The sequence below is a fragment of the Balaenoptera physalus genome (genome assembly GCF_965194825.1).
Source record: "Balaenoptera physalus genome assembly, chromosome: 18".
Taxonomy (NCBI): Eukaryota; Metazoa; Chordata; class Mammalia; order Artiodactyla; family Balaenopteridae; genus Balaenoptera; species Balaenoptera physalus.
The window spans coordinates 33,246,256-33,267,402 of record NC_138899.1 but is presented as its reverse complement, the minus strand read 5'-3'; the positions used below and the strand labels follow the sequence as shown (position 1 = coordinate 33,267,402).

Below are 21,147 nucleotides of genomic sequence, written 5' to 3'. Positions count from 1 at the left end.
GTAATACTGGACCCTGCGTGCCTCATGCTGGTCAGGATACCCTGCCCTATATGACTCCTTAGAACCTTCCGTGATCAGGCTCTACAGTGTTTGGCCAAACTGATTTTCCCTGCTTCTAGCCATCACTTGAATATTTCAGGTTGTTAAAGTCCTCTGATGAAGCAGCGGAAGTATTGCTAGATCAGAGCTTACTAATACTGTACGCTGTTATTGTTATGCCCTGTCATTTTGACCTGTTTATGTCCACAGTAAGATGAAGAGAACTGAGTTAGTCATCTCAAACTGGCTGTTCAAGCTGAGATATGTGGATTATCACTGCAGTCTGTTTTCTCAGAATTCCCTTATTTGAGAGATCCACTTGATTTTAATTTCTAATACACGTACATTATTATAAGCTTTGTTAAGCTGCAAGTTATACATGAAAAAATTTGGAGAGAAGAAAGTGTCTTACCAACTTATTGATGGTAAGCAAATATTCTTTCTGGGAACAGATTAAAGAAGTGGGCCCTGGGAATTCCCTGGTGGTCCAGTGGTTAGTACTCCGTGCTTTCACTGCTGAGGGCCCAGGTTCAGTCCCTGGTCAGGGAACTAAGATCCCACAAACTGCACAGCGGCTTGGCCAAAAAAAAAAAAAAAAAAGAAGAAGTGGTCCTACAAGGCTAACTGCGGAGTCCTTGGCAAGTGTATGCCTTGTGCTTGAGACCTGACAATTTATATTAAATCTTACAGCTGATAAATTTGGGGTGCTATTATTGCATAATGTATCAAAGTGGGAAAAAAATAATTTGTTTGGACAAAGTTTTATATTTTATATTTCAAATTTTATATTGTTGATATTTCATTTCAGAATTAATAATTTTGTCTGTTTATTTAGAACTGTAAGGATGATAGTTTTTTTTTCCTTTTATTTCAGAGTAAGAGTTGATTCTAAAATTACAACTATGATAAGCTTGCTATAATTGAAGAAAAAGAATTTGGACAATTTTTAGATTTCTGTGGAGTGACATACTTGTTAATTTGTCGTGATTAAAGGGCAAAGTTTATTCAAATTACTTTCTTTACATTGTTAATAGTAATTTAAAAATTGTATCAATGTAAACCTTTTAAAAGAAAATATTCCATTCCAACTGTGAATGGAAAGGGGGGGTGAGGTAGGCCTAACAGCACAAGGCTGAATGAATATCTAAATACTGTCATTTACGAAATGTGATAAGGTCCCAATTTTTCTTTTAAAATGAGCTTAACATTTGCCAGTTTCCAACGGGGAAAGAAACGATTTCTTTGAAAGGTTATTATTTTGAATGTTCAATCTGCTGAAGTAATGGCATGGTTATTTTTCTTCTTTATCTCTGTATAGAATAGATAAAGATGTGGAAGACCAAAGACAAAAAGCCATTGAAGAGGTAACTTAAAACTGTTACTGATCACGAAGCTAGTTAAGCATCGATTCTGCGTGCACAGCACCTCTAAGAGAGGAAGACTTCCTTCAGATCCTGTCCTGTCCCAGCTCCCACACCAGCCTTCCCGTCCCCAGTCCCTCTCAGAGCTCCCCTAAGACCAGTGTTTTTGAGCTGTCCCAGCGCCTCTCATTGTAATGACCGGTTGAGTGCTTTTCTCCCCCAGACTGAATTCTTATTTGGCCAGTATTGTGCTTGTTCATCTTTTCATTCTCACGGCCTAGCACAGTTGGTCTTTCTTGTGCCTTGGATGAGCACAAACCCTTGTTTCAAGTTGGAGTTTACGTAGAACAAGTTGAATATTTTCAAGCCTTGAAAGTCTAGATTGGCCTCAGTAACGGTTTTACCTTTTGTTCTTGTTAGTTCTTCGAATTTTTAAGGCATAGAATATATTTCATGAAATATAATATACTGCTACATAGAAAAAGTATATCCCAAAGGTAGGTTTTTTTTTTAATAAAACTAATGAACTTAGTTTTTCACTTTTTGCTTTCTTTGTGTGCTGAACTCTTAGAGTATAAAGGTTGTCTATCTAGATATTTGCTCAAAAGTCTTCATGTCATGGCAGCATTTTTTGTTTTTCCTTTTTCCCTCACTAGCCCCCTCTGCCCACCTCTATTCCTTTGCTGCACTTGGATCTTCTGCACCCCAAAAGACTTCAGCTGTGGCATGTTCAGAGATCCAGTGATGTGCCGGCCCCCATATTTCAGATATAGCCTATTTCTTAGGAAATCGTTTCATATGCTTTACTCCTGACAAACGTTATCTACTTCTTAATCTATCTAATAACTTCAAAATTTTCATTCTAATCCAGTCACTTGATTCCTCCCCAGTTGAATATTCTCAGACTCTTTCCCATTTCCCAACATTCTGGGAAGTATGCTCTCTCTTTCGAATTCTCGACTTAATTTTAAAGGGAAATTCAGGAGAAAACTTAAGAAAATGATTTCAGAGTGAAGATTAGGGCCAATGTAGCAGAAGTTAATGTATCAGCAACAAATTAAATTCATACGTATACATGTGAAATACGATAGATACATGTACATAATAAAAACAAAAACAAACTGCAAAGAAAAAATATAAAATGAAAATGAAGAGCCTCTTGTTCCCTGTCTCACTCCTTAAAAGTAATTACTGTAAAATTTCTCGAGTATACGTTCAGATTCGTTTTATGATAATAGCACGTCCTTCAAATATTTGCACATAAGTGGGATCATCATTCTTATACTGTTTTGCCTCTTACTTTTTTGCTTAATAATTTCTTAGAATTTTTTTTTGATTATCAGCATGTACCAGTTATTAGTAAATAGCATACATAGTATTCCATTGTATGAATGTATCATAACCTAACCCAGCCCCTATTGACAGATGTGTAGGGTTGTGTTCAGTGTTTTTTTCTACCACAAATAATGCTGCAGTGAACACATTTGTACATATATCTTTGTGAACTTGCTAAGTCAGAGGGTTTGTGTTTTCAGCTTTTGGTAGATTTTGCCATATTGTCTTCCCAAAAGGTTGTACCAATTTATTCTCCTGGCAACGTTATGATACTGCCTGTTTTCTCATATCTGCAATATTGGCTATCATCAGACTTCTTAATTTGTGCTACTCTTATTACTTTAAAAATTTCATCTTGTTATTTGGATTTGTATCTCTTTCATTCTCAGGGAACTTATACTTTGCTTCATGAGTTTGTGGGTCTTTTATATTCCTTTTTTTCTGGGAATTGTCTGCATCATCTCTGTTCCCCCTCCCCCCCTCCTTTTTTCAACATCTTTTCTTCATGTTTTCATAGGTAGTTTAGTCAAGGAAGTTAGTTCTTTGTCATAGGTATAGCAAAATATGAAGAAAATGTTTTGAGTTACCTCCAAAACATAGAGAGGGAAAGGGAAAATACTGTATTACTTACTGTCTTAGGCTTGATTAATTTTATATCCAGAATGGAAGAGGAAAGACATTTATCCAAATGCTGTATCTCCATTTGAGTATACTGGCCAGTGGTGTGCTGGTAAATTAACAACAGGCCCTCTGACTGTGGGAGGAGTATGAGTTTTAGTGATTGCTGCTGTGCATAGTGTAAATACTCCAACCATGGCCAATTTCAAGTTAGTGATGTGACCTCGCTGAATGGGGAAAGAAATGTAGCAGTACACCATTATATGTAGGCATTCTACCACACAGACACAAAAGACATAACCTCAAGAGCATAGATGTTGGTAAATGTAGTAAAATAATTAGCAAATGATGATTTTGAGTTCTTATTACCTTTATTTTTAATATAGTTTATTTAAGTTTACCTAATTTTAATTTTAATATTGGCTTTGTTTGATAACTGATACACAGAATTCCTGAAATTTTAATAATTGATCTTGAGAGTCAGGACGCCAGCTCCAGCACACTATTGATACCGGCTTCCACGTATACATTTATCTCCATTTAATCCTTCCCTCTTCTTCCTCCCTTTTGTCAGCCTCCCCCTTGTTTCCAAAAAAATTGGGGGAGAAATGAAAAATATTTTCTTTACGATTAATACCCTTAGCTTAATTTGCAAATTTAAGTGGTTGATTTTGAAGTATTAAAATTTTTCTTTATATATACTTTAAATTTCTTCCATTTTACCTTTGCTCATTTGTGCTTTTAAGTATTACACTTTAAAATAGAACTAGAAAGTCAGTATGTAACATGTTTGATGGTTATTTAACACAGCTGCCTTTTCATAGTTCATATGCCTAATTTGATGACTTTAATTTTCCTAGTTTTTCACTAAGGATGTCATCGTACCCTCTCCTTGGACTGATCATGAAGGGAAGCAGCTTTCAGAGTATGATTCCAGTAAATGTGAGTGTGTTAAAAATTGTTTGAATAAAAATCATAAAAATAAAAAACAATGAACGTAAAACAACATACAGTGAGTGTCAGTTTATCTGCTTTGGTAGGAAGCTTGCTATAAATTAAATTTCTGGATACCAGCGGATTTAGCTATTTAAGAGTTAGGATTCAAAACTTGACTAAAATTTACTACATTCTTTTTTTTCTTGGCCATTCTATTTTGAATTTAACTTTTTCTTCATAATCATTGTGAATGTCAGTTATAATGATGGTTATAGAGGATCTGTAGATGCAGAAATAGTTGGTATTGAATATAGAGCTGAATTGTTAATTTTTGCAGTGATTTTGAAGGTTAATTTTTTTAGATGAAATCCTTAAATTGCTTTGCTTTTTGCTAATTTCCTGGTTTCTTATAATAGTAGAGGAAGGATGGGCATTTATAGGACCTCTGGGACAGTGTAATACAGCTGATTATCTGCAAAATTAAAAAGGAAGTTGAAGAGCAAGCCAGTAATCTTTCAAATATTTTTCTACCTCTAGGAAATGGTTATCTTATATTTGCTCTCACTGCCCTTTGAGTTGTGAGCAATGTTCAAGTATTACTTGTTTATATGCATCCCTCATTTCAGTGGAATTGCCCGCTCTTCTGTGTAGCATACATTAATTATGCTCTCAGTATAAGAGGGAATATTTGTTCCATTCTTTATCAAAAACACAATATAGAAAAAATGGATTGAGCACTTTTCATGTGTCCAGACAATGTTAAGGGCTTTCAGTATTCCTTACAACAGCTCATATGAAGTAGGTGCTATTATTGGTCTCATTTTATAAGTGAGAAAATCTAGTTTTAGAAAGGTTAGAGCACTTGTCCCAGGTTACAGATATGATAAGGTGGCAGAACCTGGATTTAAAAGGAAGCATTTCTCAGTTCAGATTCTGAATCATTGCAAACTAAAGGTGGCATGCAGTAGTGGATGGAGACCTGGGTTGTAGACCTTCCATATTATAAACCAGAAGGGGTGACCTTGATCAACTTTTTCAATCTCTTTAGGCCTCAGTTTTTCATTTGTAAAATCGAGGGGTGAAACTAGATGGTTGTGTGTTAACATCCCTCCCAGCTCTAAAATTCTATATCCAAGGTGACGTATTCATAGATAGTAGGTTTCTTCCCCCCAGTTTTTTAATGTTGGATTTTTGAACAGGTAAATCAACCTTGTTAGTGTGATCTTTTTTATAACATTATTTTATATTCGAAGTATCCTGTTTTAGTTAAAGTGAGGCAGATCAGGAAGATGCTAAAAATACTACATACAGCCTCTTTGGTATGACCATCAAGCCCATGACGACGGAGTACAGTGGTTTATTGGTGGGGGTGGGAGGGGGTGTGCAGGCCTGTGCTATCTACGATGGTGTTGGGAGATAGTTCGGTTCTCCTTGGGTCTCGCATTTCTATACATCTCATGAAGAGCGGCATGGACAGGTTTTGATCCGGACTGTATTTTCAAGGATGTTTGTATTGTGAACATCCTTGGAAAACAGAGACAGAGTATCCCTCTGGAGCAGAGGGTAGGTTTGTTTGTCTGTCTAGTACAATAATGGTAACGTCTCCCTCTGGGGCAGGTTTGCTTGCAGCTTATAAAGAATGGGATTTCCCGTGCTTAGGGTTCCTCAGCTGGGGCACAGACCCTCTGTGTGTGCTGTATCCACCTGGGCTCTTTCATGTCCCTTCCTTGGGACTGAGGGGGCAAAGGGAGCTGACGTGAACATGAAGCTCATGTTGCCTGCTGTGCTGAGAATAATGAAGTCCCTTTGTCTGTGACCCGAAACCTCGTGTCTTCAGCCAGCATCTATGCAACGTTGACATGCTAACCTGTCAGACCCTTTACAGTTCTTGACATATGGTAGCCACTAGCCACATGTGGCCATTTACATTTAAATAAATTAAAATTGAAATTTTAGTTTCCTGGTCATACGTTCACATTTCAGGTGCTCAGTAGCCACACCTAGTGGTGACCATATTGGCCTGCACGGATATGGAACATTTCCATCATCACAGAAAAAGTTCTGGAAAACACTACCTTAGAGTAGAGATTGGCAACCTCTATCTGCAAAGGACCAAATATTAAACATTTTAGGCTTTGCAGACCATACAGTTTCTGTTGCACCCAGTCAGCTCTGCTGCTTTACCATGAAAGCGTATCCCTGATGATACATAATGAACGAGCGTGGGTGTGTTCCAGTAAAACTTTATTTACAAAAGTAGGCAACCAGCCCGGTTTGTCTCGTGAGCTATCATTTGCTGACCCTCACTCTAGAGTAATGCCGTCTGGGTTTGAGTCGTGCCCAGTATAGCTTAGTAGCTGTGTGAACCACTTAGCTTTCCCGTGCCACACTCTCCTTCCCTATGAAAGGATGAAATGAGATAATACTTCGAAGATCATGTACCTAGCACATGGTAAGTGCTCAGTGTTATTTACCCGAAGAATAACAAAGACAATGGTGAGTCAGGGGGAAAAATGATTTTGTTTGTACACATTAGCTTATGCTGTCAATTTTTACTGTTACCAGTATTTATGCAGCAAGGTGCTTCAATGACTGTACTACCCATTGCGTTTTTATTTATGGACTTGAACGAGGATTTCTCTGGGAACTATACGTAGGCTGAGGATTTCTGAGTTACAGACTACGTGCTTTCTGATTTGACTGTGCGGTGCCAGGCTGCTCGCCAGAACGACTTACAGTCTGCACAGCCACCCGCGGTGCCTAGGGTTCCCATATCCCCACATCCCTGCCAGTACGTGGCTCTCACGTCTTTGCCTTTCTCATGGGTTGTTTGACATTCTATGATGGTTTTAATTTTCCTTTCTCATATATTAACAACCTTTTTATTTCCTCTCTTGTAAGATGCCTATTTCTAATCCCTTCCTATTGGAGTTGTTGTCTCTTTCTTTCTAAGATACCTTGTAGTTACATTTGTAGTAATTTATCTTAGTTCTAAACATTTCACATGTCATCTCCGGTCACATATGTGCTACTTTTCTTTTTTTTTTTTTTAATTTATTTATTTTATGGCTGTGTTGGGTCTTCGTTTCTGTGCGAGGGCTTTCTCTAGTTGCGGCAAGTGGGGGCCACTCTTCATCGCGGTGCGCGGGCCTCTCATTATCGCGGCCTCTCTTGTTGCGGAGCACAGGCTCCAGACACGCAGGCTCAGTAGTTGTGGCTCACGGGCCTAGTTGCTCCGCGGCATGTGGGATCGTCCCAGACCAGGGCTCGAACCCGTGTCCCCTGCATTGGCGGGCAGATTCTCAACCACTGCGCCACCATGGAAGCCCCATGTGCTACTTTTCTTTTGATGTCTTTGGTTGCCTAGAAATTCTTATTTTGGTGTAATCAAATCCATCCATTTTTCCTCATTTGATTGTGGTCTTAAAGTTATCTATGAAGTCCTTTTAGAGGAAGCAACCAAGAAAACACTTGCAATACAGTTGAAAAGTGGTGTGAGAATGCTCCTGTCTGATCTAAGATGGAAGACACAGTTTAAGTGGAGACTTGAGTTAGCCGGACTCGGGGAATGGGGCAGAAAAGTCAGAGAGGAAAGAATATCAGAAATACCTAGAGGTGAGAGAGAGAACCTGTTTGTTTTTTAAGGTATTCAGATAATGTTCGGTTGGAAGACAGCGGTGCTAGAGACAGAGACAAGGTTTTGGAAGGGCTTTATTTACACCGTTAAGGTGTTTGGACTCCAGCCTAAAGACCAAGGACATTACAGGGTTTTTGCAGCAGAGCGCCTTGGTTGCATTTGCCTTCTAGAAGGTCACACTGCCTACAGCAGAGAAGGCATTTGAATCTAGAATTCTATTTTTTTATTTTATTTTTTCACCCATTTATTTGCTACCTGGTACTTTTTCAAGTTAAGAAGCTTAATATTAGTCATTAACTTCAGATTTAAAAAAAAAATTATTCGCACCCATATTTTTGACTCCTCTCTTGGGGGAAAAAAAAAAACTGAGCACGGTTTTATTGATCAAATTTCAGTTTCTTTCAGAATGGCCTGGCGCTTTAATTCCGACAATTTATCTATTTCCATTTCGGAAAAGCATCAAGCAACAGAGGATCTGTTTGAGGACACTGACGTTGACTAACATGTGTCCCCAACCTTTTAAGGTTGACATCATGGAGAGCAACGCTGCTTTCCCTAAAAAGTATCTCTTGGTGCCGCCTTACTTGCTGTGGTAATCCTTAAGTCTTATCCTTATGCTTCCTCAAAGTTGACAGTCAATCAATTAATCAATAAACAAACAAACAAACTTAGCAGAAACATGCCAAGTTATATACTTACCTATGCAGACATTTATTTTTTAAATGTGAAAGTTTCCACACTTCATTTTTTTACTCTGGAAAAAGTAACCCTAAAGTAAATGAAGAACAGAAAATGTAAGATTTTTCACGTAAAATGATTTACAGGTATTAACATCAATAATGAATCTCCAGTTGGAAGAAAGCTGACCATACATTCTGAGACAAGCAATGGTGAGTACGAATGTAACTTGGAAAAGAAGTATGTTCCATATTAAGCGACATTTGATGTTAATTTCAGTACATGGGATAACACTTCACTCTGGAATTGAAGTTGTTTACTTTTTATGAATAAGCTATATGAGAGCTGACCTTGAGAAACAGTTAGAATAGATATATCCAGCCATGTTTGAGAAGTGGCAATAGTGTGTTATTTTGTGGTTCAAATCATGTGAATGGAATTTTGGTTTTGGAAGGCATTCTTTTGAAAATTTGTTAATATTGGGAAATCTATCCCCAAATATATATAGGCTGGCTTCTTTTTTGATACAAGTGCCAGCAGCACAACCAGGAGTTAACTTTTACCATTAACAGGTTTACATCAGTGCTGGAAAGTGTGGGAAACAAGAAGGTGGCATGTTACGGAAAGGGATGCGTAAAGTAAATAATTCAGTTTGTCTGGAGCATCATGGGGAGACGGTTGATGGGGAAGCACATGCTAAACTGCCTGGGATACACTTGCATTGATTTAACCATGTTTGTGTTTATCTGCCTGCTTCCAGCTGCTTGCCAGACATTGCTGTCTCTTCCTGTGGATTTTAATTTAGAAAAGGTATTAGGTAAGTATTGTATTTGTTTAAACCTTTAATAACTTAAATAAAAGGTTTTGTTTTAATGGCTTTTTGTAAATGGGAATCTGTGGCAACGCCTCTTGCTAAAGAAGTGGGGAAGCCGTCCTGAAATTTCTCGTTTTTCTTTAATATGGCCTGAATTAGCCTTTTTATCATAGTGAACTTAACTATAGACATAAACGATTCATGAGCACATCTTATTGGCACTACCCATACTAATAATGAGGCACTAAAAAAAGAAGGAATCGTTTCAGATTTCAAGCAGCACCTGTGCAGTTAAACTTCGCCCTCTTTTTGGAAAACAATTCAAACACATAGACTGGTTTTTAAAACATCAGACAACTGAAATATAATTGCTCTTCCAAATGACTAGCTCTGCCTTTTATTCTGTTAATATTAAATATAGGTGACTATTTTAGAGCTGATGAATTTGCAGATCAATCTCCTGGAAACCTCAGTTCTTCATCCCTCAGAAGAAAGCTCTTTTTAGATGGCAACGGAAGTATCTCTGACTCCTTACCTCCAGCTTCTCCCAGAAGTCCTCGTAGTGGTGCTGAAGCATCACTTGAGGTTTTTTATTCAATAGATTTATCTCCTGTGCAGTGTAGGAGCCCTGTGCAGACCCCGAGTTCGGTAAGAAGTGGACCAAGTGGCTGGTTTGTTGGCTCTAGGCATCTTGGACCTAGATGCTCCTATTGCTGTCAGGAGGAATGATTGTCTTTTGGGTTTTATATTTCATGCGGATTAGCCTAGTTCACAATTTGTCATTAGGTATAGGAATGTTTTTGGTCAGACTCTCCAATTTTGTATTTAGAGGTAAATGAGTCTCAAGGAATTTCAGGGTAAGGTACTTAATGAATTATGGAAGATTTTCAGTATAACACAACTAGATTGGTGTTAGTGGACTAACTTAAAATTTTTCATAGACTGCTACTTGGTTTGTGTAAATACGGTGCATTTATATTTTATCTTATCTAGTATATTCTATTTCAGAATTTTTGGAACAGTCTTCTTAACTATCCTCATTACAAGATGCCTTGCCTTTTGGCGTGTTTTTTTTGTTTTGTTTTTTGTTTTTACCTTTTTTTTCTTATTAAAGTATAGTTGACTTACAATGTTTTATTAGTTTCAAGTGTACAGCAAAGCGATTCAGTTATACATCCATATATATCCATTTTGTTCAGATTCTTACCCCTTATAGGTTATTACAAAATACTGAGTAGAGTTCCCTGTGCTATACAGTAGGTCCTTGTTGATTATCTATTTTATATATAGTAGTGTGTATATGTTAATCTCAAACTCCTAATTTATCCCTCCCCACCTTCCCCTTTGGTAACCATAAGTTTGTTTCCTGTGTCTGTGGGCCTGCCTTTTGGTGTCTTGCCTTTTGCCACAGAGCAAAGGTGGCATCTTGCTTTCTGGTGAATAACCAAAGTTATACAACCTAGTTTATGAATGTGTTTCAAAAATAAAGATAAATAGCACTTGGTGTAACAGAGCTAAGGAAGAGAACCGTGTAATTTTATTTATTTATTTTTATCACAGGGGCAGTTTTCTTCTAGCCCTATTCAGGGTAGTGCAAAAAAATACAGTTTGGGAAGCATAACCAGTCCTTCACCTATTTCTTCACCCACTTTCTCACCGATTGAATTTCAAATAGGAAAGACACCACTCTCAGGTATGTCTTGTAATACAACCCCCAATTAAAATTTTATATTGTCAGTATTTGTTATTAAAGAGTCTCTTTTTAGCTTGTTCTAACTACAGAGCTCCAAATGACCACTCACCCTTTTAAAATTTAGAAACTTGGATTTTTTTTTTTTTTTTTTTTAACAAAAGGAACAATTTACTTTCAAAGACTGAAATTCTCAGCAAAGTTCTGCTGTCATGTCAGATACAGGTAATTTGACTAGCAGTATTTATACCAAACATCTTACAAGCAGAATCAAAGAAAGATGGCTGTCATAGAGATAAGTTGGTTTCGGTATGCCTTCCAGTGTGTAGGTTCAGACTTTGGTAATCAGATATTCATATTGATATTGTGTAAAGATATATTTGCTTGAGTAAAGTTTTTAGGTAGTGTGTGGGAATTTACATATTTTTCTTTGCAATATGTCAGTTTTTCCTTGAAAAAAATTATAGCACTTCTTGAAAATTATTCAGTTTACAAAACCTATTCATAGTAAATAAAATTGGAAAACTGAAAACTATTTTTGTTAGTCTTCCTTTTATATATGTACATGTGTACGTGTGTATATATCTCCACACATATATGAACACACACACACACACACACACACACACATATAGTTCTATATCCTGCTTTTTTCACAAAGCATTCTATTAGGAGTATTTTTGTAGGTCATTCAAGTCATTTATTATTGTTTGAAACCATGATTTTGAATCACTATATGATGTTCCATTTCACAGATGTATCTTTTGTTTTCAATCACTGATAAACATTTAAATTATTTCTAATTTTTCCTTGTATGTACATTGTATTGTACATATTTATTTCTTTAGGTTAGTGGAATTATTTGGTGAAAAGGGATGACTGTTTTTAAGGCTCTTGAGGAATTTTATCAAATTTTTTTCATAAGAAGTTGTACCAATTGAAATTTTCATCAGTGGTGTCTGAAAAGTCATTTTTTTCCCCATCTAGCAACACTGGTCTTACCATTCTTTTTGATGTTTGTTAATTTGGTACCTTACAAAAAGGTCTCTTACTGCTTTAATTTTCTTGTCTTTGGTTATTACAATGTTGAACTTTTTCCAAATGTTTATGGGTCATTTGTTTGGGGGGATTATTAGTTCGGACTTAAGTGTTTTTGTTCAACAAATGGTCTCTCATTGCTTTAATTTCCGTATTTTTTATTATTTGTGTGGCCAAACACTTCATATGTTCATTTACCATTGGGAGGATTGTTTATATGCTTTTGCCCATTTTTTAAAACTTTTGTTTTTATTAAGCTAACGAAGATATAAAAATTATTAACTTTTAAGGCATTTTGATCATTTCGTTTACCATTGTTAAGCTCTTTATTGTTGCAAATATTATTTTGCAGTTTTTTGTTTGCCTTTTAATGTTGCTTATAGTATTTTACATAAACACAAATAGATTATTACGTATTTCATTTACCAGGTACAGCTGTTAATTTGCAGCTATCAGCTGGTTTGTTCTATTATCTTGGATGTGAACAACATTGTTATAGTAGCAATATGCTTGTGAAGAAATAATTCTCAGGGAATAAGATATTTTGTTTAACTGAAAAAGGGAAAGTGCCAGAGGAATTATTTTTGAAGAGCCTCACCCTATTTATGGATACACATTCATTTGTGCTATTATTTTTAACACCAAAATTTCACTTCAGGAAACAACACCACTGTTAGAGAAATCCAGTTTTTCTGGCATGAAACATGATGATGACCATTTAGTAATGGCTTTCCCATGTCCATGTTTTCATGATGTGATTTTTCCTTCCCAATCTTTTTTTTTCCACTCCCCATCTTTTAGAGCAAAGGAAGTTAACTTTCCATTCTCCTGATGCTTCGTCTGGAACAAATTCTCATGGAATTACCAATCCGTGTATCAGAAGTCCTTATATAGATGGCTGCTCACCAATTAAAAATTGGTCTCCTATGAGACTTGAGATGTGTACAGGGGGTGCTAAGTATCGGCCCGCACTGATTCGGGTACCTTTTGCTCTCGAGGCTCACAGCGAAGATGGAGGAGACAAGGCAGATGTTCCTTCCACAGACGCCTCCTCCCTCGCCACGGGCACGGCTGGAGTCCACCTGCCGCAGCTGGATGGTGACGTTTGTCCACACGGCGCGCACTTGGTAGTGACCGCCATGTCTATTACCCAGAACCAGTCCGGTGCTTCTGAGAAAGAATTGGCACTGCTGCAGGATGTGGAAAGTGAGAAGGAGAATAACACTGTGGATATGGTCGATCCCATAGAGATAGCAGATGAGACCACTTGGATTAAGGAGCCCGTTGATAATAGGAGTTTACCCATGACTGACTTTGTGAGTGGGATCGCCTTCAGTATTGAAAACTCTCACATGTGCATGTCACCTCTCGCAGAAAGCAGTGTCATTCCTTGTGAAAGCAGTAACATTCAGGTAAGGTAGTTGAATATTCTGGAGTCCTTTCCTTGGTCCCTTGGTGTTCTTCATCCTTTCTTTTGTAAGATTATAGTGAGAAAGAAAATGGGTTGTATGTGAGACTTACGGCATTACATATGTATTTTTAACTTGGACTGATGATGCATATATTTAATATTCACATTCACTGATATTTATTTGGAGTAGGAAAATAAGAGAGCAGAAAAGAAATCAAGCTGCTCTGTTTTTTACAAACTGCTAGAATCCGGCAACTTCTCAGGGTTCACCTCTCTTTCCTGTGGAGCTAGTTCCAAAAGAATTCAGTTTCTGGTGTAGTGTTTGTATTCTAAAAATACAGTAGTTTTGGTTTTTCCTTTATATAATTTAGGAAAAGCAGTTTAGAGCACTTTTATGTATATTTCTTTTGGACTTTTAAAAAAATGTGATTTGTAACCACCATTTTTCATGTAATCATACATTTCCAATTTTGCAATATCTGGCAACAGGAAAGCATGATTCACTTGACAAATACACTTCACAGCTAGCACTTACTTTCAGAAAGACGTTTGTTCCACTAATTGTCATATTCTTTGAGTTGAGAGTTTTGAAAGAACTTTAAACTAGAAAGGCAGTTCTACCTGCCATTTCATAGTAACAATATCTAACACTTATGTAGCTCTTACAATATGTCAGGCATTATTCCAAGTACTTTACACATGTTAATTTGTTTAATCTTCACAACGGTCCTCTGAAATAGGTATACTATCATCCACATTTTACAGATGAGGAAACCGAGGGTCAGAGAGGTTCGGTCAATTGGCTGTCTAGCTAGCAAGTGGTGGAGTCAAAAGATTCAAATCCTGGCAGTCTGGATTCCATGTTCTTTAATCCAAGTTTATACTGATCCATAGTAATAGTTAATACTACACAGTCTTCCAGTGTGCCAGACGCTCTTCTAACCTCTTTATAGATACTAATTCATCTAATTCTCACAACAACTCTGTAATGCTTTAGTGCTGTCAGTTTTGACATGCTGAAGTGTGAAACTCATGGAGGGATTTTAAATGATCCCAAATTACATATCATCTTTTGCTCATATTTTATGCCTATGTTGTCTATCTTGACTTCTAGGATTGTTGCTCAAAAAAATACACTAGAATCGCTTTTACATATTCCAGCTTCTAAATTTGGTTCCTAAGTAAAGAAGCACATCCAGTCAAACTTAGCCTTAAAGGTATTGTTAACTTTTTTGCTCTCCTTTTTTCTTACTGCCTCTTTTTTTCAGAGCATCTATAGAAGCATTATAGAATACTTAGATGGAAATACACATTCATCATCCAGTCCAACTACCCCTTGGAAGCCTGTCTCATTATAAATTGCCATCACTCTCTGCCTGAGTACCTGCAGGGGTATCCCAGCCTATCTTAGAGGACTTCTCTCACCATTTACAAGCCTCTTCCCTAGCGAGCTGAACTATGGTTCTGTCTGTGGCATCTACCAGTCAGTTTCAGTTTTATCCTTTGGGTCCTATCATAATAATGTGTACTGTTTGCAGAACATTTTGTAGTTTAAAAATGTTTTCTATCCATTCTTTCCTAGCACAGGGGTAGCTCCAAACATTCGAAGACAGTCACATTTTCCCAGGGCCTTTTGACTTGCTTTATTGTGACGGGTTGGCCTCCAAGCATTGTACACAGCTGTATTCCTGGAGTATCCCTTCATCATCCTGAGAATTCCCTTAACCTCTCGCATGTTCTGTACCCCGTTCTTCTGTTTCCTGGTTTACTTCTCACTTGACTGGAACACATTTTCCAGTAGCTTTCCGAGGAAGAGTACCTTTTTCAAGATACTGCACATCTAATCACATGTTCTTTATTCTCTCACATTTGAGTTTGTAAATAATTTTCCTTCCGACTTTGTTTCGTTGATTCTGTTTTCAGTGTTGCTGGTGAGAGATCTGAAACCATTTTAATACTTAATCTTTTGCATATGGTCTCTTTTTAATCCTTTCTGAAGTAAAGGATCCTGAAATTTCAGTGATTCTTTGGTGTGGGTTCCTTTTCATCAGTTGTACTGGGCACTCAGAGGGCCCTTATGATCTGTAAACTCATGCCCTTCACTTCTTGGATCTTTTCTTGAATAATATCTTAGATTTCTCCTCTATCGTTTTCACCGTTCTTTGGAACTCCTTTTGATTCTCCAATTTAAAAAAATCTTTTCACAGTTTTTTTAACTCCCTTTTGTTCTAATTTTTGGGAAATTTGCTCAACTTCATACAATAACCCTTCCATTGAGTTTTTATTTCTGCATCTTAATCTTAAATTTGTAAGCTTTGTTGTTTGTTTGTTTTGCTTTTGGTATTAATTTAAAAATCTGTAGAGTGGCTGGCAAAGCGTTGCATGGTCTGGCCTTTCCCTTACTCTCCAGCCTCATTTTGTTTCCCTTCCTTCTCTGTTTCAGTCACATTGGCTTTCCAGAGTTTGGAATACCATGTTGTCTCCCTTGACGCCTGTGGTGGGTAACGAGATGACCTGTGTTGTCTGGTTGGCACATAGTAGGCACTGACATTAGTAGTGGTCTGGATGGGAGCCAGTGTGGTAAGCCACCGTGTTATGTTAGGGGCACCCATGATCCTTCTCTTCCAAGAGAGTGGGACAGACTCCCTGTGTACCGTACTCCCTGCACCACAAGGGTTTTGTTCAAATGGAACATCGCTCCCAGAAGTAAACAAATATGCATCCATTCCCGAAAACTGGGAACATTTTTCTTAAGATGATGATAGAATGCACTTTCTAGGCTATTCTTTATGTTTGTGTTGGGGACGAATGTAGTCTTCCCTTCGCTGGTCATAATTTGCATAAAAGGGCGTCAGTGCAAGATGACTGCATTGTGGGTTGTGTTGTTTGGTGTTCGTCACTGTGCACGTAAGTGTGGAGTGTGCAGTGAGTGGGCAGGGGCAGTGGGGCCTCAGCTCTTCGTCATCTCATTCCGACACTGTGAAAGTTACCCTTTCTGAGCCTTAGCCCTATTTGTGAAGTTAATAGGGTGCTGCAAGGAGAACATAAGAATATTACATGGAGTGCCATACAGGGCTGGTGCTTTTTTAGGCCCTCATGAAATAAATATTTGTTATATTTGTACCAGAACTGAAGTTTGCTAGTCCCTTGTTTTCTTTTGCTCTTTTGGGCTGTAACAGTGTGTTGTAGAATGCTACAATTTTAATTAAAATGAAAAGCTGAGCTACCATCTAGAGCCATTATATACGTGGTATTATTATGAAGGTAAGATTTTTATTTCAACGACGGGTATGAGTATAATGTAAGCCACCTTTTAAAAAATGTGTATTGTTTTGAATCCTCTTAACGGTAGCTTGCCATTTAGGTAAATTTTATTTAGAGATGCAAGTAAGCCATTTAAGACAAGCTTGGTAAATGAGGTGGAAGAAGTTGATTGTAATCTTCATTTTCATCTACTGGGTGTGAGCACAAAGTAACAGGGAAGTATGTTCTTAGTGGCTTGTACACTGACTTTCAAGAAAATTACAGGGACTTCCCTGGTGGTCCAGTGGTTAAGACTCTGCGCTTCCACTGTAGGGGGCGCAGGTTTGATCCCTGGTCGGGGAACTAAGATTCCATATGCTGTGTGGCGCAGCCAAAAAATAAATAAAATAAAATAGCCTAGAATTTAAAAAAAATAAAATTACAAGATATGTTTTATTAGAAGGAATTGTAGTAACTACTTTGAAGAACAAGCAATTTTATGTTTACTTTTAAAATTCATTCAATATGATCAATATTAAATTGTATTGTTAATACAATATTAAATTGTATCATTCAGTTGTGAATGATAGTATATAGTGATCATTTAAATGTTTTAAAATATTGTCTTTATATATAATTGCATAAGCCATATCTTACATATATATAACATATTTTATATAAATATTTTAAAATAAATTTACTTATTTAAACATAAAAGTTCCTCAAAATAAATTTTGTGGTCAAGTGAATTACACTTTGCAATGTTACCTGTGGTGGTTTTTCTTCTCTCTCTCCTTCTCATTCCTGTCAGATGGATAGTGGCTATAATACACAGACTTGTGGAAGCAATATTATGGATACGGTTGGAGCAGAAAGTTACTGCAAAGAAAGTGATGCACAAACCTTGGAAGTCGAGAATAAATCTCAAGTTTTTAATATAAAGGTATGGAAAAAACAGAGAAAGCTTGATATGGTTGTGGGTTTTTAAGTATTTGCTAAATGTGACTGTTTTCAGCCTGTTTTTTTCCCGTTTTGTGTAAAATTTCATTAATTATTATCTGTTGATGCCTCATCCTGTCTTCAGTTCATTTAATAGCAGGAGAAAGTGCTTCAGAACTTTATTTTCCTACCTCTTCTGCTATGAGGGAGCATAAGAGAAGAGGTGGGGGAAGGAGAGCTTAGCGGTGCTCTGGAAAAGGGGCTTGAAATCAGTTCCTTTAAGCTGAAAGGGGGAACAGGAGGAGAGGGTACCAAATAGGAGGGAGGTGGAGGGTTTCGCCTCTAATATTGGCTCAAAGCTAAACTAAAAGAAGCATCTTGATTACTAGAGAGGGAAATAGTACAACTGAGAGATTACACATCAGTTACGAGCACTCAAAGAAAGGTAAGGGTTCTTTTCTTAAAATCCAAGCCTTTAGAGATAACACATATGTATCTAAAAAACTGAGTATTTATACAAAAGTATACTGTTGAAGTGTACACTTACTGAACCTCCAGATAGAATGGTTATGTCTGTATACGGTTGGCGAGTTCCACATCCATGGATTCAACCAACCTCCGATCAAAAATATTCAGGGCAAAAAAAACCACCAAAATCCAGAGTTCCAAAAGCAAAACTTGAATTTGCCATGTGCCAGCAACTATTTACATAGAACTTATGTTGTATTTGCAACTATTTACATAGTATTTATACTGTATTGGGTATTATAAGTAATCTAGAGATGATTTAAAATATATGTAAATACTACGCCATTTCATATAAGGGACTTGAGTATCCATGGATTTGGGGGTCCAGGAACCAATCCCCCATGGATACTGAGGGACAACTGTATTCATATTTGAAGAATCCCATCATAATTTTAGGCACTGATCAGGAGAATCTTTGATTTTTATATGCCGATTTATTAATAAACATCAAGTGTGCAACTGAACATAACTCTCCAAACGAATATTCAGGTTTAATATGGAGGCCACGTTATTTTACCTTTCCTCCGTTTTGTCATGAGGTGGGACTGTGGTTGTCCATTGAAAAGCAAGCAAGCATTAAGATACAGGAAGTACTTTTATGATACAGAATACTGATTTGTAATAAAATGTATCTTCACTGTCCCTTTAGAGTGCATAAGGAAGTTTGCATCTCGGTTTTAAAAACAGTTCACATAATTGTTGTATCCTTGAATGGTCCTATTTAAACTGAAAATAAGGTATTTTCTTTTTCACAGCAAGACCACTCGATGCAAAGGTGTTGGATGAAAATTGCAAATCGTCCTCAATGCAGCAGCCCATAGAGTACCTCTCTCAGAACCAAAGACTCCAACTGGACAGCTCCACGTATTCTTCATGCGTGGGATCCATGATGTGATAGTGATTGGGAGGAAACTGCTTCAACTAACATGCTGAGCTTCTTTTCTTTCCCTCCTTAATGTGAAAAATCAAGGGCTTAATTTAGTGACAACAGAAAAGCTCCTGGAACTTTCAAGAAGTTACTGAAGTACAAGTTCATTTTTTATCAATAAATATTTTTGTACTGACCTTGAGTGATGTTTGCTTAACAAAAAACTTGAGTGATAACTTTGCTCCTGCCCTACAGGGTCAATGAACTGCTTCTTAGCGAGCCTTACTGACAGTACTGAATTTAGCAGAAGTTCTGGGAACATGTGGAACTGTGAAGGTGCTATGTTTTATTTTACTTCAAAGTATGTGAACGTACAGATGAATTCAAATTTATAACCTTTGTGAAAGAAAGAAATTTGAGTTAGAAAGGGAACTTAATCAAAGAGGTAGAAAGGAGGTTAAGCAGGTTTCCAACATTTTTCATGCTTGAACTGTTTGTTCATTTCAGTGTAGAAATTCTTAGTTCCAGCAATAACTGGTCTAAAAAATGTAGATCTTACTATCACGTATTGTTATTATTAGTGGGGTTAATGTGGGATGCCCAGAATGTATCTCCATCCCTAGGGTAGGGACATTCTTTCCAGCTCACATTTGGTACAGAGAGGAGTTAGTTAAGGACACAGGAGAACCAGGATAAAACTGGGGGGGGTTCCCATAGAGCTTTATTTAGGCTTATGAAGCTAGGGTTGGACAGACACGTAACTAATTTTTTAAAATTAAATAAATACACATATTCATGTTGGGAGTAGAATGGGTAAATAATTTTGGGGGAAAATATTCTTTACCTTTGGAGAATGTATACTCATATTTTACAAATTACCTTTTAAAAACTGTCTCATTCAGGAGGGAATAATTCATACGTAGCCCTAGGAAATAAAGACATACTATCATTGTGTCACGTCCTTCCTTACTTTTGTGCAACTTGTAAACTTCCTGCCAACCTGCAAGACTTATTTCTTGCTGCGTACCTGGCTCATCCTCTCCCCTCCGTACACTAAACATTAAAGCCATTAGCCACTAGGTCCATTGCTAAAGATTAGTGCATTAGGAAGCTGAGTCCTTAATCACAGGCTTTAGAATTAATAGGAGCTTAAAACAATTGTTGTACATCAGAGGAATTCTAGATCCTAAGGGTAGGTGCTTCCCTGGCTGTGTTTTTTTAATAGCAAAACTCAAGAAACAACAAAGTTGTGATTATAACTTGGATTCAAATCCTCCTCTGTCACTTATGACCCGAAATAGGCCATAAACCATCAATCTCCCACCGGCTAAATGGGGATAATAGTCCTTACCAAACAGGGCTTTTTAAAAGAAATATTTCATGTCAGCTGCTTAGCATAAGAAGTGGCATTCGAAGCATTTTAGATTAGCAAGGAAGAGGCTTCAGGGTGAAAATCAGGTTTCTGGTCATCTTGAACTACTCAGTAGGGACCAGAGCCTGAAGCAGGCCTTCTTCATAGAAGAGGCGGAAGAAAACGAACCTGGAAAGACAGACATGTGAGGTCCGCACAGCCTTGTTTTACGCAGAAGCCTCCCTTTTCCTCGACTGCAGGTAAACTATGGCCCATGGGCAAAGAATTTTTAAATGGCTGGGGGGAGAGGTGCAGCATGGAAATTGAATTAAGTAGTATTTTGTTAAACACACGAAAATTAGGAAATTATTTCAATTTCCCTGTCCGTAGACAAGGTCTCGTTGGAACGTAGCCACGCTCGTTTGTTTACACATAGTCCGTGGCTGCTTTCGTTCTGTAAGAGCAGAGGAGTGAGTGCAGAGCTACGGCTGCGACGGGAGCCACCCGGCTGGCACAGCCTGACACGCCCGGCCTTCAAAGAAAAGGCTGGCCGACCGCTTTAGGTGTCCGTCCCCTCGAGGCTCTCCTTCTCCGACTGAAACAAGTTCTGCCTCAACGTATGGACGTTTTCCTCAGTAACAGGAAATGGGACCAATCATTT

The 21,147-nt window shown here is 37.5% G+C and overlaps 1 protein-coding gene across 1 annotated transcript in view; it reads left to right on the top strand.

Annotated features, from left to right (window-relative positions):
- Window positions 1–19,332, top strand: part of BORA (BORA aurora kinase A activator) — a 33,199-nt gene extending 13,867 nt beyond the window's left edge. Inside the window, 10 exon segments of the mRNA XM_082434867.1 lie at window positions 1,358–1,403; window positions 4,214–4,295; window positions 8,751–8,816; window positions 9,365–9,421; window positions 9,840–10,066; window positions 10,979–11,111; window positions 12,948–13,558; window positions 17,612–17,743; window positions 19,023–19,062; window positions 19,065–19,332. Coding sequence (XP_082290993.1) covers window positions 1,358–1,403; window positions 4,214–4,295; window positions 8,751–8,816; window positions 9,365–9,421; window positions 9,840–10,066; window positions 10,979–11,111; window positions 12,948–13,558; window positions 17,612–17,743; window positions 19,023–19,062; window positions 19,065–19,162 — 1,492 coding nt within the window. The 3' untranslated portion in view covers window positions 19,163–19,332.
- Window positions 19,333–21,147: the final 1,815 nt, after the last annotated feature.